Source organism: Corvus kubaryi, unplaced genomic scaffold (genome assembly GCF_017639235.1).
Source record: "Corvus kubaryi isolate FWS band 111438036 unplaced genomic scaffold, C.kubaryi_AGA036_p1.0 37396, whole genome shotgun sequence".
Taxonomy (NCBI): Eukaryota; Metazoa; Chordata; class Aves; order Passeriformes; family Corvidae; genus Corvus; species Corvus kubaryi.
Window position 1 is genome coordinate 30,100,099 of NW_024581135.1, and position 15,715 is coordinate 30,115,813.

Below are 15,715 nucleotides of genomic sequence, written 5' to 3' on the forward strand. Positions count from 1 at the left end.
GTATACATCAAAAACACCCCTTCCCTAGCGTATTTAGCTTACAATTTCATTTAATAATGGAAGTGTACTTCCATCCAGCTAGGATGGAAAAGGATTAAATGAAAAGCACTGTTCTAAAATCAAGTAACAGTAGTGTAGCTCTGCAAATGAAGTAGCCATGGAAAAGCTTGTTATTAGTCTATAATATCAAAACTGATAAACTATTAGTGTTTTGTCAGGCATGATAAATACTAAACATTTTCCTCTACAGATTGCCTCAACAAGAACTGTGACTGTTTTTAGACACATCTGGCACTGCAGATTTTTTTCCATCCTGCATTTCAGTGATTTAAAAGGCCTTGGCTGGGCAGCAGGATGTCAGCTGTTTGGTTTAGAATACTGTTATAAGAGTCAATAAGATTTAAAGAGGCAGTAGGTAAAATTCCAGCCTTGCTGAAAGTAGTGGGAGAATGGCCATTGAGTTTAATGGCTTTGAGATTTCTCTGTATGGCTTTTTTGTCCATTTTTATTCTTAGTAAATTTTCCATTTCCCAGAATTGCCCTTTCTTTTCCATGCAGCTTCTCCCGCTTTCAATATTCGCTCTAGAAGTGAGTGCAGAGTTAAAATACCAAACCCTTTATTTTCACAAATGCCATCTTTATAGCTCACTTCTGTGGCACTGCTGTAAGACAATAATAACAGGTGTATAAAAATAGTAAACGCAGGTATTCATTTATAAAAAAAAAAAAAAGATGTTCTTAATAGACTCTTCTGTCTGTGCTTCAAAATGAGCTGTGTGACTGGTGATGACTCCCAGGACCTCTGTGGCGTAGAGAAGCTGTTCCACTCTTTATAGAAGGAAATTGCAGGGCGAGCTCTGTGCTTGCTTTCTGTCCCATCACACAGGGAGAGCCATGGGTCTGCATGGAAGGGTTTGGTGGGAGATAGGCAACCAGACCCAGTCTGCTGTTGGCATATTTCAGCAGGCAGAGTCTGGGCTGGGTCCGTGGGGAAGTCAGCTCAAGGACACTGTGCTTGTGGAAGAGTTTGCAGTCAGCAGACAAGGAGAGGGACAGCTCCACAGCGGTGTCTTCAGCGTGAGTGTGCCCTGGAGGGGTCTTTCGCAGCCCCTCAGGCTGTGAGAGGCACTAAGTGTGTTCTGCAGCCTTGGGTGGGCTCCTCTCTGCAGCTCAGAGGTCAGCTACTGCCAGATAGACCTTTGGCACTGGAGTAATAGGCAAAAAGCTTAAATTGTGTGGTGACATTGAACCCTTTTGATGCAAACCCAAGAGCACGGAAAGGTATTGGCTCTGTCTCTCCATCGCGGGGTTTCATGACAGATTGGAAAGTGTATCTTTGGTAAAATAGGTAAAGGAATGTAGCAGGTTTTGCTGCAGTGGCATTTTATATTGTTTTACCATTTTCTCCTACACTTAAAATTGGGAATAGTAAGGGATATCTCTCCAGCTCCAGGCATGGGAAAGGAAGCACACTGCTTGGTATGCTCCTGTTTTCCAGGTAGGAATTTCAAACATATAGTCTGCTTAAAGCCAACCCTCTGAGCAGCCACAAAAGATTTTAACAATACAGCTGGACTGATACAAAAAGCAAGGTTGTAGGCTGTGTGAACCCATTGCCATCACAGTTTTACAATGCAGGACTCAGGGCAGAGGGGTGAGTAAAAATAGCATCAAGCCACGCAGGATTCATCCCTCAGCAAGTGTAGCATTTGATTTGTACGGAGGACTGATCACGAGTTTGCAACATGCCAATAAAATGTTTCTGAGCATAACAAAACTTTTCTGAATAGCCTGAACAAAACAGTGAAAAGTATGGCTGAAACCATGCTTTTAGCTAACAGCAGACATATCTCTGAGTAGTCACAGGCCATTCAGGGTCATGCTCTGGCAACTAAAATATCCAGGATATTCACAGGGGATTTGCCAGGCATGTGATTCAGGAAGTGTACAAAAATACCACATATAGGAGTCAAGTATTTTTATTTCAGTCTCCTATTTTCTCACACACACTCCCCCCAAATTCTGCAGCTCTTTCTTTAGTTTCCTGGATGAATCCTCTCAGGGAGCATGTTTTTACAAGCACAGATGCTACCTTGGAAAAAAAGAAAGGAGGGAAGGGAGCCAAATGGGTGTCACACTTCAGCTTGGCAGCATCTTGCCAACATGTGCCCCAAAAAAAAGGAAAAAGAAGGACTGCTTTTAGTAATCAAAACTGAATATAAAATCAGTGCAAAACTATGACTGTAAAACCCTCAGATTATCAAAAGGACTGAAGGAAACGCCTTGTAGCCAAAATGACATCCCTGACCTACTTGTCCGCGCTGTCACGTACCTTGGGTAACCTTTTCATTGCCGTGCCTTCCTTCAAACCTCTCTGACAATTTTGCCATTCATACTTGCTTTCAGTTGTAATTTTTTTGTTTGTTTGAAGTGTGCAACCAGAAAGTAAAGTCTCATAATGCCATGCTGGCAGACATAAATATTAAGTCAGAGACCTTTTCAAACACTGCTTCTCTGTGGAAAACAATCCATTCAGACCTGGAGTTCCTACTGGAAATTAGGGGGCAGCCTGGTAATTGGATTAGGGTGTGCTTTTATGTGCAGCAGTTTCTCAAAAGGAAGTTCCTGCTTTGTTTCATTGATTGCCTGGCTGATCGTTCTGCCGGTAAAAGCTACGCACATAGCTGAAGGGGCAAGGATGGATGGAAAATGCAGCTCTGTGTTATGTAAGACGTGCCTGTTCTCTGGGTACGATCAGGTGGATACAGGTTGTAAGTGTATCTCCATTCAAACTGGAAGCATGCTTTGTTAATCTGCAGTTTAATTGCTTAAAAGCGATTTCTATCAGTGTAGTCCTTAAAATCTGGAAGCGCTGCTAGTTGCACCAGTACTTAAATTCCTGGAGCCCACCTGCATAGGTGCCAAAGAAGGGGAAACCTCAGGATATCTGGGATTGGATGTGCAAATTGGAGAGCTTTGGAGTCTGTATTGTTCTGGAGACTGGAGGGAAGAGGAAGAAACTGTATTTGACTTCCACATTTCCAGAGGGGGGCTAGAAATACCAGATTAAATTTACAGCTGTGATCCCGGGAACACATCAGGCTCAATCATACATAGTACAGGAGTTAACCTGGCAGGAATTGCAAGGGCATAACTTAGGGCACAGCAAGGCTGCTCTGAGAGCACTTGCACCCCCTTTCTCCCATTTCATCATCCCCATGGAGGAAAAGACATGGCCTAGGTAGGCAGGATGAATCCTGTTTTATTTCTGGATCGGCTCCTATCTTTCTGCTTGAGCCCCTTCCAAGCACACCCTCAGCTGGGAGATGGAGACATCATTAGTCATGCGACTGTCCCCTGGGGCAACGCCAGCCAAACGATCCTGCTCCCTCCACACATCAATATTCCTGACACCCGTCTTAAAACTTAGGTCATGCATATCCATCTACTTTTCAAAAATGTCAGAAGGATACAAATATCCCTTCACTATTTTTAGAGCCATATCAAAAGTATTTATCAGCTTTCTGGCACCTCATCCCATTTGTCATAGTTGATGCTATCTACTAGGTGGCAGTGGAGGATGAGGTGCTCTGGAAATGCAGTGGAGGGTGGATGAAACTCCATAAGCTGAGACACAGTGAGGGTGACTCCTGGGAGTTGTTGTGCCTGATGTCACAGTCAGGAAGTGCCTCTCATGGTCTTCTGAGAGCAGACAGAGCCTCAGGGCTCACAGGAGCGGCTCACCCTCACCTCGGTGTTTCCCAGCCCAAGGGGATGTGGAGGGAGCAGGGAGCTCAGCCAGGGAGCAGGGCTGAGCTATGGGAGAGAAGGAGAGCTGATGTCTGGTGACCACTATCCACGCTGCCGCCCACCAGCCCTCCCACACTGCCTGGTAATGGATGCCAAAGGGCTGCTTCCCTCAGCGCACACCCTGGCTGTGCATCCCAGCTCCAATGTGCACGAGGATGGGGCTGTATGTGTGTTATGCATAATTCATACTGCACATGCAAGGTGGTACAGGAGAAGTGCTGAGAGCCGTGTTTTTCCATGCACACGTTGCTAACGGGAAACTCTTCCAGCTCCTCTGTAGCACATACCTCAAGGCCTGGCATCAGGCAGCTCTTTAATGTGCAGGTAACGTGTTCATCAGCCTCATGCCACAAAATTGGGCTGTTTTCATAGCACTGTTGGTTTTTAGAAGGCAATGTATTCAGGTTGAAACTTTGCCCACATACCATCTGCTTCAGCCTTATCTTCCCTTGACAAGAAAGCTGAATATATAATGTCCACTTGGCTTTCCTGGTGTTACATAAGGTTGTGGTTTTGTGTTAGGTCTGCAGTTTCGGAGCTCCTCAGCGGCTCCTGCAACATGCTTCTGCTCTTGTTTTCAAGTGGAGCATCAGTGACAAAAATCAATACCATCTTCATAGCTATAATGAATGTGACCCACAGGCTTTTTTAGGATGACCACAAGCTTCCATCATATGTCCGGAGCCTATTTGCAAATATTGATTGGTATTGCAGATTAGCTGTAGCCATTTCATATGAAATCTTAAGGTCTTGCAGTTCTGCTCTCCGAGCTTGGTTTGGTATCAAAGGTACAGCTATAAATCACAAGACCCACCCAGAGACACTACTGATAGCCAAGGTTGCCGAATTGTGAAAATTAGATGTTTCAGGGGTTTTTTAAGCTGCTTAAGGAGGATGGTTCTCAGTCAGCTCCAAGTGAGTGAAAGCACTGCTTTGGAATCGAAGCACTCTGTTTACTTGAAGTGGGGAAAAAAAAGTGGAACCTTCATATGCAAATGTATGGCATTTGGAAATGTCATATAGCCACATCTACATATAAATAAGCTGCTCTGGAGTGCTGCACTAGCCAGGCTGCTTTGATATAGAAATTGCATAGTAGCACACAAAGCAGAAACAGCAGGACGCCACTTGGTCAAGTTTGGGGAGTTTTGTTCCTTTATCATCACTTAACTAAGTTAACTAATATTGCTGTGTCACTGCTGTGCTAGGCTGGGAAGGGTTGTGAAGAGCTGCTGGTTAGTGAGAATCATGTGTGTGCGCTGCTGGGGCTGTGCAGTGTAGGGATGGTGGTTTGTCTCCTGTGCCCCAAAAGATAGTGCTGCACACAGATATGTTCCTCTGGCAGCGTCCCTCCTAGCCACTCTCTGCCTCCTCTGCAGATCCATGCCTGCTTTCTCTGAAGTAGACACCATTTGGTTGTATAAAGAAGCATCTTGTGCTGCTAACATCCACATACTGGGGTGGTATTTCCATCTCTATTTAATCTGGTATTAAACAGTAAATTGAAATTCTCAAGCGTACTTTTTCACAGGGGAGGACATAGAGGAGCCCTGATCTGGTTGTTCCTGTCCATTTTTTACCCCCTCCAGCACCAGCACTAATGAGTAGCTGGAGGAGAGGTGGATGGGAGAGAAAACAAGCCTTTGGCTCAGCTGTTGGGAGGAATTTCTCACAGAGGGTGACACCCGCTCCGCTCGCACAGTGCGCGTGTGATGGATCCAGCACTCGCCCCTCTGCCTTCAGGCACGCAGCCTAATTGGAGGGAACCTCACAAATCTCTAAACTGACATCAACTCTTTTTCAACACAGAATTACAATAATAATAAGGTTAACTCATCCTCTAAGGGCTCTGTCATGAGCTGCCTAAGGAGATCATATGCAAGGAGATAAACTATGACTTTATTTCTTTACACTGCTGGATTCTGAAGGGGGAGGATGCTGCTCCCACAGGGCTGGTGGCATCTCTCTTAGGCAGGAGAATCTGAGTGAAGGGAACGTCAGCAGCTTGCCAAAAACAAAGAGTAGCTGAGTTAGCACAAAGAGGGATTTAATCTATTCTAAGAATGGAGTTAGCACAGATTTATTCAATCCTGACACAAAAGAAGGCAGCACAAATTGTAAGGGCCTCTTTACCCAGGGCTTTGATAAATCCACAGTACAGCCCCACATCATTAAATCACAACCCTAGGAATGACTGCAGCCCTCAAGACCGGCCCCCGCAGTGGCTGCCTTAAAGAGCTATGTGTTATTTCATCCACAAAACTATGGAGAGATGGCTTGGGGACAGCTGACACAGAGACAGCACGAGGAGCCAGAGACCTCGCCAGTCTGCTGGCCTGGGAAGTGGCAGGTGCTGCTGGCACGTGGGGTGAGCTGCTCTGTGAAGCTGCTGGAGGGAGAGCTCAGTGCAGCATCCTCCTCTTGATGTCCTGGAATCAGCTGTGGAGAGCAGCATCCAAGAGCAGTGACTTCTGCTTTTAGGGGTGGCCTCAGTCAGGCTGAGAGGATGAAACGTGGTGGCAGGGAAGCAGAGGAGGCTGGACAAGGGGAGGCTGCAGCCTGCCTTACCTCCCTGAATGAAACAATCACCCCAGGGGGGAGTTGAGTCTAATGTGAGCACCTGGACATGGAGAAAATGCTGCTTTGGAGCAACACATTAGCTCCTGTGAGGTTTTTCCCCTTTCAGTTTAGCTTATATTGCTGGGTGTTCCCATTCAGAAGTGCGAGCAATGGTTGCTGCCATGTACTTGCATCACTATGCAATTTTGGGTTGTATTGCACCTTGTGTTGCAGTAACTACTTGGTAGCACCTCCTTGTGTGTGCAGGAGCCTTGCTTTGAGGAGCCTGTACAATCTCTAGGGTAAGGCATGTGTGAATTCAAGGGGACAACAGATACTGTGAAAACAAGGGGAAAAAAATAAGAAAAACAGTCTTGTTTAGTTTTGAGTAGACAGTCTTGTTATGTATGCAGGAAAATGATTAACAAGTTGCTTGATTTCAATCAGTTTTCTCAAAGAGGGAAGATATATTCACAGATGTTGTAAAAAAAAGTGCTTCTTGATTTCCAAAGTTCAGCAACAGCTTTAACATATATAGCATAGCCCCCATATATATGCTGACAAGCTGAAAGTATTTTGTTCTCCATTTGAACATCTGGGGATTATTAGTGTCTTAATTCATTGGTTTCTATTATTAATTATGGCAGCAGGCTGAATAATTACGATGCATTGCTGCAAAGACAGAGCACAGTATTTTTTTTCAAAGTGCACTAGGACATCTTGCCATCATCTCAAACATAAAAAGCCCTAGATTATTTTTAAAAAGGAAAGTGGATTTTATCTTATTCCAGGGAACTGATTTGCATAGGGACATTTAAAATTAATAAATTACTGTGTTCAGCAAGCCTATTTTGTGCCTGAGAAAAGAAGTGAATGTAATTTATTTCACCATGTTCCATCTCTTTTTTTCCCCTTGGTGAAGCAGCTAATATGGGAAGGGTATTTTTTGTGCAGTTGATGTAGAAAAACTAGCTTCAAGTTTGTACTTGGAGTGGCTGCAGGAGGAATTTAGGCTCAGGCTGCAGCATAGTGGTGCCAGACGTTTTCAGCTGACATTTGGTGTCTCATTTTCCACTTGCTCTCAGGGAGAGTGGGCTGGTGAGCTCCCTCTTGAGCAGCAGCAAGCACTTCCTTCGGAATTCTCACTCAACGCCCACCCAAACAGTGATTTTCAGGCAAGCTGCTTGCACACATTTTCTTTGTTGTTAAGAGGCGCTCTATAATTGTAAAAGCAAGGTTTCAGGGGAGGGAACGTGCGGGGTGAAGGTGCTCCCCAGGCTGCCCTGAGCAGCTGGCAGCAGCACAGTGTGGCCGTGCAGCAGGGCAGGTTTGCCAAGGATGCTCTGCCTTGGAGCTGGTCAGCAAAGACCCAGGAGGAATCTCTTTTCTCTCATCAGAGCTGGGTCTGAACTGGGATTTATCATGGCAGTTCTTCATTACAAGTGATTAGGAAGCCTGCCTAAGGACTTCATCCCTAAGTTGCTGTGGGACCTCATTTACTGTTGGATGCTATTGAAGAGGGGGGAAAGTACCAGCAAACCTGCTAAAGCAATTCTGCACTTTTGGAGAGAACAGCACCATTACCATCCTCCTCCTGGGCCTTTGAACCACTCCTGCAGATGTTTGTGGCCTGAGAAAGTTCTGTTTTACATCAAAAGAGCAGCAGTTGCTGACTCTGTGAAGACTGAAGATGAGTAACATAAACTATCCCTAGGCTTATGCACAGGGTTCAGATTCCCACCTGTTGTCAATCAGCTGAAGCTCTTTCCCAAAAGGCAGGGCATCCCTGCCTTTGCTTCACAGGTGGATACTCTCTAGATGTTTGTTTTGATTTCAAGCAAGAATTGCACATGAAGCATCTTTCACCCAGAGCAGAAGAGCTTTCTTAAGAAAGTTTCTAATGCTATGCTCCGTAGCATCTCTTTGGGAGAGCCAGCAGGGAGGTGAAAGGAGTGAGGGGGGTATGCTTCCAAAAGGGGCTGAGAAGGTTAAAGACATACATCTGATCCAAGAAACCCTTTTTCCCTTCATATGTCCTCTGATAATGTGGTGTGTGAGGAGTCACTACTTCAATATCAGCAAGAGCTTCCGTCTGCAAGTTTGACTGACCTCAGCAGTATTATAAGATTAAATTATTATGTAAGTCAATTCTCCTTAACCACTTTTTCCAATGAGATAGGTGTCAAAATAGCTTCTGCTGCACATCATTCACTGTCTCATCCCTTATTTGATGAAATATATGTGTATATATGGATTTTCAGGACTTCCCTTGGTCTAGGGATGACTTTACACTAGGTGTTAACACTGTACACAAGCCAATATTTTCTCATATGGGCATAGCCTAATAGTTATTATTTCCAAAGCTCCCACATTACCTGCTGTACATCAGCTAAAATGCTAATATCAGAATTTACAGGCTGTGGCTCTCTACTTTGCTTGCTTGAAATCACCTAGAAAGTCTCACCGATTCACACATGAAGAATGACAGAATTATCAGCCCTGCAGAACTAATTGTTAAGTGCCTGGCAGTCAATTCTTGGATGCAAGAATCCTATTTTTGCCTAGATTTTTATTTTAATTCCTCTAAAGTGGATTGTAGGACCTTATGTCTGGAAAGAATTTTCTGGGCACTCCAGACAGTACTTCATATAATCCTCATCAAGGGCACTAATGGATTTATTCCTTTGTCAGCGGCACTACTGCACATGTTTGGTTGTGGAACAGAAGCTCCACATTAGCTCGGATGGGAGCTGGGGACCAGTGAGGGCTGCCCAGAGAAGAGTCTGGCTGCTTTGTTTTCATCACTTGCAGAGTCACATCCTGCAACCAGGCAGACTGTTCCAGATATCTGCTTTCACTGATATACGTACCTGAGGATCTGAAGGGTGTACATTCAACTTCCGAAGACTGAAGGAAAGCCATGTAGCCAAACTAGAAATGAAATTCAGAATGATACAAGATATATTTGAAATAATTCTTCTGCTCCTTCTTAATGAAAGACAGGAACAGGCACAGATATTAATTTAGACAAGATGGCTTTAAATAATTTATTGAACATTTCAGAAGACAATCCATCAAGAAATGCAAGATCACTGTGTGGGTGGTCAGTCACACTGGATATCTTTTTAGGATCCAGTTTATCCCAGAGAAATAGCTCATCATCTCAGCATCTCCCTGCCATCCACAGAGAGGTTGGAGAACAAGAGTTCAGCTGGGAGATTTTTTCCAGTAAGAGAGATGATAAACTGTTTCAGGCTACACAAAGTAGCATCTGGCCTCCACACACTTAAAAATAATGTGTTTTGACTAGTGTGTCTTATTTGATAGGCTATCATGTCATGTGCTGGCACTAACAAGAGATGCGAACAATATGAAATGTCATGTTAGGCTAAAGATGCAAAAAATGCTGCAGAAATGCAAAAGATGTTGGCTTCATCAAAGTGACTTTTTCGATCACAAAAGCGCCTCAAGATTTCTGAATACAATTGTTCTGGAGGGTGAGGGTGTATTTCTTTTTTGAAATGAAAAGGACAAGCATTTTGAGAAACATGGCAGGAATTTCTTTTGTCCAGAGATAGGAGAGACTGACCCAGTCAGTCCAATTTTTACCTCTAGTCTTTACAGCTGGCTTCTGCCTCAAATCCTGTCCATCACAAAGAGGTACAAGTCTGTCCTTCTGGCACAAATAAAACTTTCCCACACTGTTGCCAATAACAATGCAGTAAGTCTAGTGTGTGAAGAGCAGCTACTGAATTTAACATTACTGAAACCTGAGTAACTTTGAATTTGGTCTTTGTCATTGCTTTATGCATACAGATCTGCTGTGCTTGGAAAAAAGTGGGTTACTCTGTATTTAGCTTTGCTCTCTGCAGGTGTGAGGTGGGTGTGGTAGAGGGGCTCCTTAGTATAGTGATACTGCAGTTTGATTAGTGCAATTGCATCCAATACTGAACTTATAAATAATCCAAAGTTATAATAAGGGTGGAAGTCTTAATTTATTTAATTCAGGTTTAATTTTTTAAGATATGTACAGTTCTTGTTTGCTTTATAACCTCAGCATGGTTTTATTTTTAGAATCAATTTATAGTTCTTGTTTCATGGTGATGTAAACCCTGTGATGCGTTCATAAGGCTTGGTATCTCATCAACAGCTGGATTGCTGAATGGTGCTCACGTCCTTCCAGAAATGGGAGCAGTCAGTTTTAACATGAACGGACTTTTCAAAGCATGCCTGGGTGTTTGGGTCTCTACATTGGCTCTGAAAAGATGGGTTTTGTAATGGGAAAAATAACCTGGTTTGAGGCGGGGAAATATTTTGTGTGCGTTCAAAATGTGCTGAGAGGGAGAACTTCTCAGTCTGAATGAAATGATGTTTTTATTGTGGTCTATATTTTGAGTAACCAAAACGGCAGATCAAACTAAATATGAGCTTTTCCCTCTCTCTGCCTTTATATTAAATCCCTGACTCTTTCAGAGGAGTCATCAGTCAAAATGAGATACAGATACAGATAATTTGTGTCTAAGTTTTGTGGGCTCTTCTGAGCCAGGTGACAAGTGTTCCTGTATGAAGTGTTTACCCTATGAAGTGTTTATCCTACAAATGCTAGCAAAGCTTGGGCCGTCTCATTTTAGATTCAGTAAAGCATTTTCCATCACAACATTATGCTTAGAGGTGTAATTACAAGTTCTGCATGATCCTAGATTTACTTTAAAGTGTGCTAGAGACCTTGTTAAAGAAAACATGGTTTCTACCCACATGATTGCTAGGCCTACAGCCTACACACAGTGAGAGCATCTGCACGTCCAGATAGGTCCTGGTCCCCCTTTCAAGTCCTAGATTAGTCTGTCCTGAAAGTTACAATTCTCCTCCATCTTGAAGTGTGCCTTTAAAAAAAAAACAAAAAAAAACACACAAATGATTTCGTACTGTTTTAACCACACTGCTGGCTGATCTGAGAGAGGAGGGATTCTTGCACTGAGGGGTGGTGCACAGACATGGCAGAGATACCTCAGTACCTGAGAAGGAGCAATCAGAGATAAACACACACATGGGTGTGTGCACACAGAGCAGTCACCTGTTCTTCAGAGAGGAAGCAAATTTCCTTTGGTAATGGAGGATTTGAAGGAAATGGCATTATGTTCTCCACAACAGAAAAAAATGTGTATTAATAAGGATCCCATATTTCTCGCTGCAGTTTCCTGGACAGAAATAGATTTGAATGTGGGCCATAGCAGAGGTCCAGCACACCCAGAATCCATCAGGCACAGTGCATAGGTGGTCACTATATGGGTATGGAGTCCCACAAATCCTGAGCACATCGGGATCTGTGTGTGTACCATGAGCAAGTCCACGGATAGCTGACACATCACACACGTTTATTCTGTCTGGGAGGATTGCCAGGGGCATAAAGGAACATGCATGGAGTCCTGGTGGGGTGATAACTCTGTGTATATATTTCATGTGTTGGTAGCCAGTGTCTCACTTAGAGGATGATAGGCAGCCAAAAATGTTTAGTGCCAGACCAAATGGACCTTGTGTTCCCACATTTTCTGATAGCACAAATTCCTGGGCGAGCTGTCAAAGGAGGTTATACCATACCTCTAACCTGCCTCCTGTCAGAACATCCTGTCTGTGCTGTCCCAGAGACAGCTGTCAGCCCCCAGCCCAGGAATTCTCCCTGCCCCTGATGCTTCTGCACTGCATGGTCCATAAGAGCCTCCCCCAGCCTCCAGGTATCCCAATGTAATCAGGGAACAGGGGGAGGCACACGGGCTTGTGTTCAGCATATGTGCATTTGAAAAGATGCAATAGGGATCCATAGTGAAAATCCTAAGGATGAAAGAGAAGCTAATGCTGTCAGCAGGGATGTAGAGGTTGCCTGTCATTCTCATTTGCTGGGAGCTGGTCCTCGCCTGTTTCCACATAAGGACAATATAACCAACTGTATTAGTGCAAGTGGTTAGAGACTCTTACAACTCTCCTTGGACAGCAGCGACAGAAAAGAAATTCATTATGAAAATCTGACTCTTGGATCTGCTGCACACACTTTTCCCAGAGGTGGGATAATACCTAAGCATGCCTGCTGCCGGCATGGCTGGCTTGGAGGCAGAACACAAATTGCAATTGTTTTATAACACTGGGGGACTTCCTTTGGAAGATAAAAATGCTTCAACTTATTTGTGTGCAAACTACATTTCCTCAGACATCCATCACAAGATTTCTTTCTTCTGTTTTTAATTAATCATGACTAGAAGATACTGTCACAGAAAAAGGAGTGTTACCATTTGAGGTATCATAAGTATTGGTTAAGTGGAAGAATTTGCCAAAATTACCCAGATTAATTAATACCTTGGTGGCCTACAAAATTCATGTGAGTTCATGGTGGTGGCACTCTGCTTCATCCTGTGAAGTTGAGCACATACCTGTTTCAAAACTAAATGAAGCCTCCATTTGCATGGCTGCATGAAGGGATTTGCAGTCTCAGTGACTCTTTAACTGCTGCAGAAAGTCAAACTAGTTTAAAGTGCTGGATGCTGTGGGATGTGGAGGAGGCCACTGGGCTTTGGGGCACGGGCACACAGCACTGATGCTAAACTTCAGCTCTGGACTCCTGCTCTACTTCAGCCATAAAATTATCTTTCTGTATATGTTCTGTTGAATGACCTAAAGTACTGTAATGTGTATTACATGCAAATGTTTAGAGTCTCTCTCCTAACCTTGTCTCAGTTTGAGGAGACAGTCCATAAAGTATAACAGAATTAATCAGGTATTTTGCCTGTGCTATTCTGTCATAAGTTTTTGAATAGTCACGTTACTTTCTCTGGTATCTCATTTGCTGCAACTTGACAGGAATTATAAAAGAATGAGATAAAACCTTGCAAATCTTCACATCAACCAACCTGTTTGAAGGGGCAAACCCTTACTCTTGCTTCCCATGAACAACATCTTTCACATCTTGTTCTTCTGATTTTCCTTTCTTTCATATGTTGAGTTCTTCCCATCATTTCACCTTATCTTACGTGGCCCGGTTAACGTTCCCTTCACCTGTGTTCACAGAGAATGCAAACAAACTGGAAGAAAGTGCAAGAGGGATCTACATCCCTTGTCCAGAGCATTACAATGGCTTCTGCATGCATGGCAAGTGTGAGCACTCCACAAACATGCTGGAACCGTCTTGCAGGTAACCCTTCTCCTACCAGCAAGGGAAGGCTACACACAGGGAAATACTGACTTACAGAAACATTTTGTCTAGATCAGCTGTGGAAAATAATGGCAGCCATGGCCCTTTGTGCTACAAAATCCATCAGACTTAAATTATTCAACGAAGTCCCAAAAGTGTATTGAGTTATGAACAATGTTAATTGACTGTAAAGCCATCCAGTAAGCTCCAGTTCTATTTAGATGTGTTTTTAAAAGCCCTTCACAAAGCGCTCAGACCACGCTAGGTACCCTCCTCAGCCTGAGGGAGAGGATGTGTCCCTGCTGTGGCAGGAGTGATGCTCGTGGGGCAGCTGGCTGGGGCAGAGGTGGCTGCTTCAGCGGGGGGTGATTTTGGAGGAGGTTTGGGCAGACAGGAGGGATCTAGTGAAAGCACTGTAGTGCTCCCACAGTGAATGCCTCCCTGCACAGGTGCAGATATTACTTCTGAAGTCCACACAGTGGCCAGGTGGCTGGAAAAGGACTATTACACGTGAAGCACCATTTCCTGGGACACTGGAATGGGAGCTCAAAGATAGAGAACAGACTTTCTCCCCAGGGCAGAACCTTAAGCCAGCTTCTCCGGGCTCACACAAACAGCCAGGGCACGTTTTGCTCTTTGCAGCTGCTGCATTTTAGGTGCTCCATTCAGCTGGAAAATGTCCTTTCCTCAAGGTGCTGGCAGCTGTGGGAATGCAGAAGAAAAGGGAGGAAGCTCAAGGCTTAACCTATCAGGATTAGTGCTCCACTAACACACATGAGAGGAACCCAGGCCGTCTGTCTCAGTCCCTGACAGTTGCTGCTGCCACTGACCTGGATTTTCATATCTTGCTTGGCCAATTAAGGGGAAACAGGACAAGGGCTGAAACTGTAAAAACACTGCTTGGCCCCAAAATCACAGAGCAGCGTGGAGATGTCAGGCTGCAGGATGGGAACTGGTGAGCAGTGCAACAAGCAGGATCGGGGTGGATGGCTGCAGCATCAATAGAGGGGTTTTTTATAGCAACCAGATGAAATGTAAATGATGTATCCACTTTCAGGAGCATCTAATCACATTTCATATGGAGCCTGGATGATTGCTTATCACCTCTTTAGGGGTAATCTGCATAAGGAACCACAACTCGAGGGCTTTTCACCCTCCCCCACCTCCCCAAAGAAAGGGAGAAGTCTAAAGTATGTTGTGCAAGGAACTAAATGAGTTCTCATCACAACGTGCAACTAGTTCCACTTGAAGCCAGTTATGTCTCGGTCCCCTGGGCACCTCCTGGCACTCTCACAGTGTTGTTCACTCTCACAGACCTTGGTGACACTGAGGACCAGAAGTCTTCCCTCTGAGAGGTTGAGCACTCACTGGTACTCTCTCTGTGGGAGTCCATTCTGGACAAAAAAAAAAAAAACACATAAGCTTATGCTTCAGCCACTAATTTTTTTTTCCAGATACAATTTTCCCAGCATTCCTTGAAAGCAGCAGGTATAACGAGAAAAAAATATGTTTTGTTTCAGATGTGATGCCGGCTATACTGGACAACACTGTGAAAAAAAGGACTACAGCGTTTTATATGTGGTTCCAGGTCCAGTACGATTTCAGTATGTCTTAATAGCAGCTGTGATTGGAACTATCCAGATTGCTATCATCTGTGTTGTAGTCCTCTGTATTACAAGGTCAGTATCTCTGGTACTTTACAGTAGAAAGAGAAAAGACTTTTGTTTTTCCTGCAATGTGCGCTGATTATACCGATTTCTGCAGTGACACTACTGATAACAAATGCTATTTAATTCACCAACAAACACAAGATATCATCTGGTCCAGCCAGCCAGTGCTCCTTCGTTATTATGACTGAATTTTTACTTCCATCTTAATCAAACTTAGGGAGCAACAGTGCCTACAGCAAGCGAAGTTCTCTATTTTGTATTCAGATGCTTGGACAAATATTGTTCATATAAATAAGGGGAATATAAATACAGCAGCTGGATCAACACTTAATAAAACTAATCATATCTCCATCTGGTTTCCTTAAGGGCCCATTCCCTTAGTCCTAATCAGGCAAAGCAGACAAACTTTTAAGCCTGTTTGCAACCCTGCTGATTAAATGATTTCATTAGGCTTGAGTGCATGTTCAAAGACACTGCACATGTTTTAGGGTCTTCC

The 15,715-nt window shown here is 44.0% G+C and overlaps 1 protein-coding gene across 1 annotated transcript in view; it reads left to right on the forward strand.

Annotated features, from left to right (window-relative positions):
• TMEFF2 (transmembrane protein with EGF like and two follistatin like domains 2) overlaps positions 1-15,715 on the forward strand; it is a 143,363-nt gene that overhangs the window by 121,558 nt on the left and 6,090 nt on the right. Inside the window, exons 9-10 of the mRNA XM_042040593.1 lie at positions 13,426-13,549; positions 15,070-15,228. Coding sequence (XP_041896527.1) covers positions 13,426-13,549; positions 15,070-15,228 — 283 coding nt within the window. The remainder of the gene's footprint in view (positions 1-13,425; positions 13,550-15,069; positions 15,229-15,715) is intronic.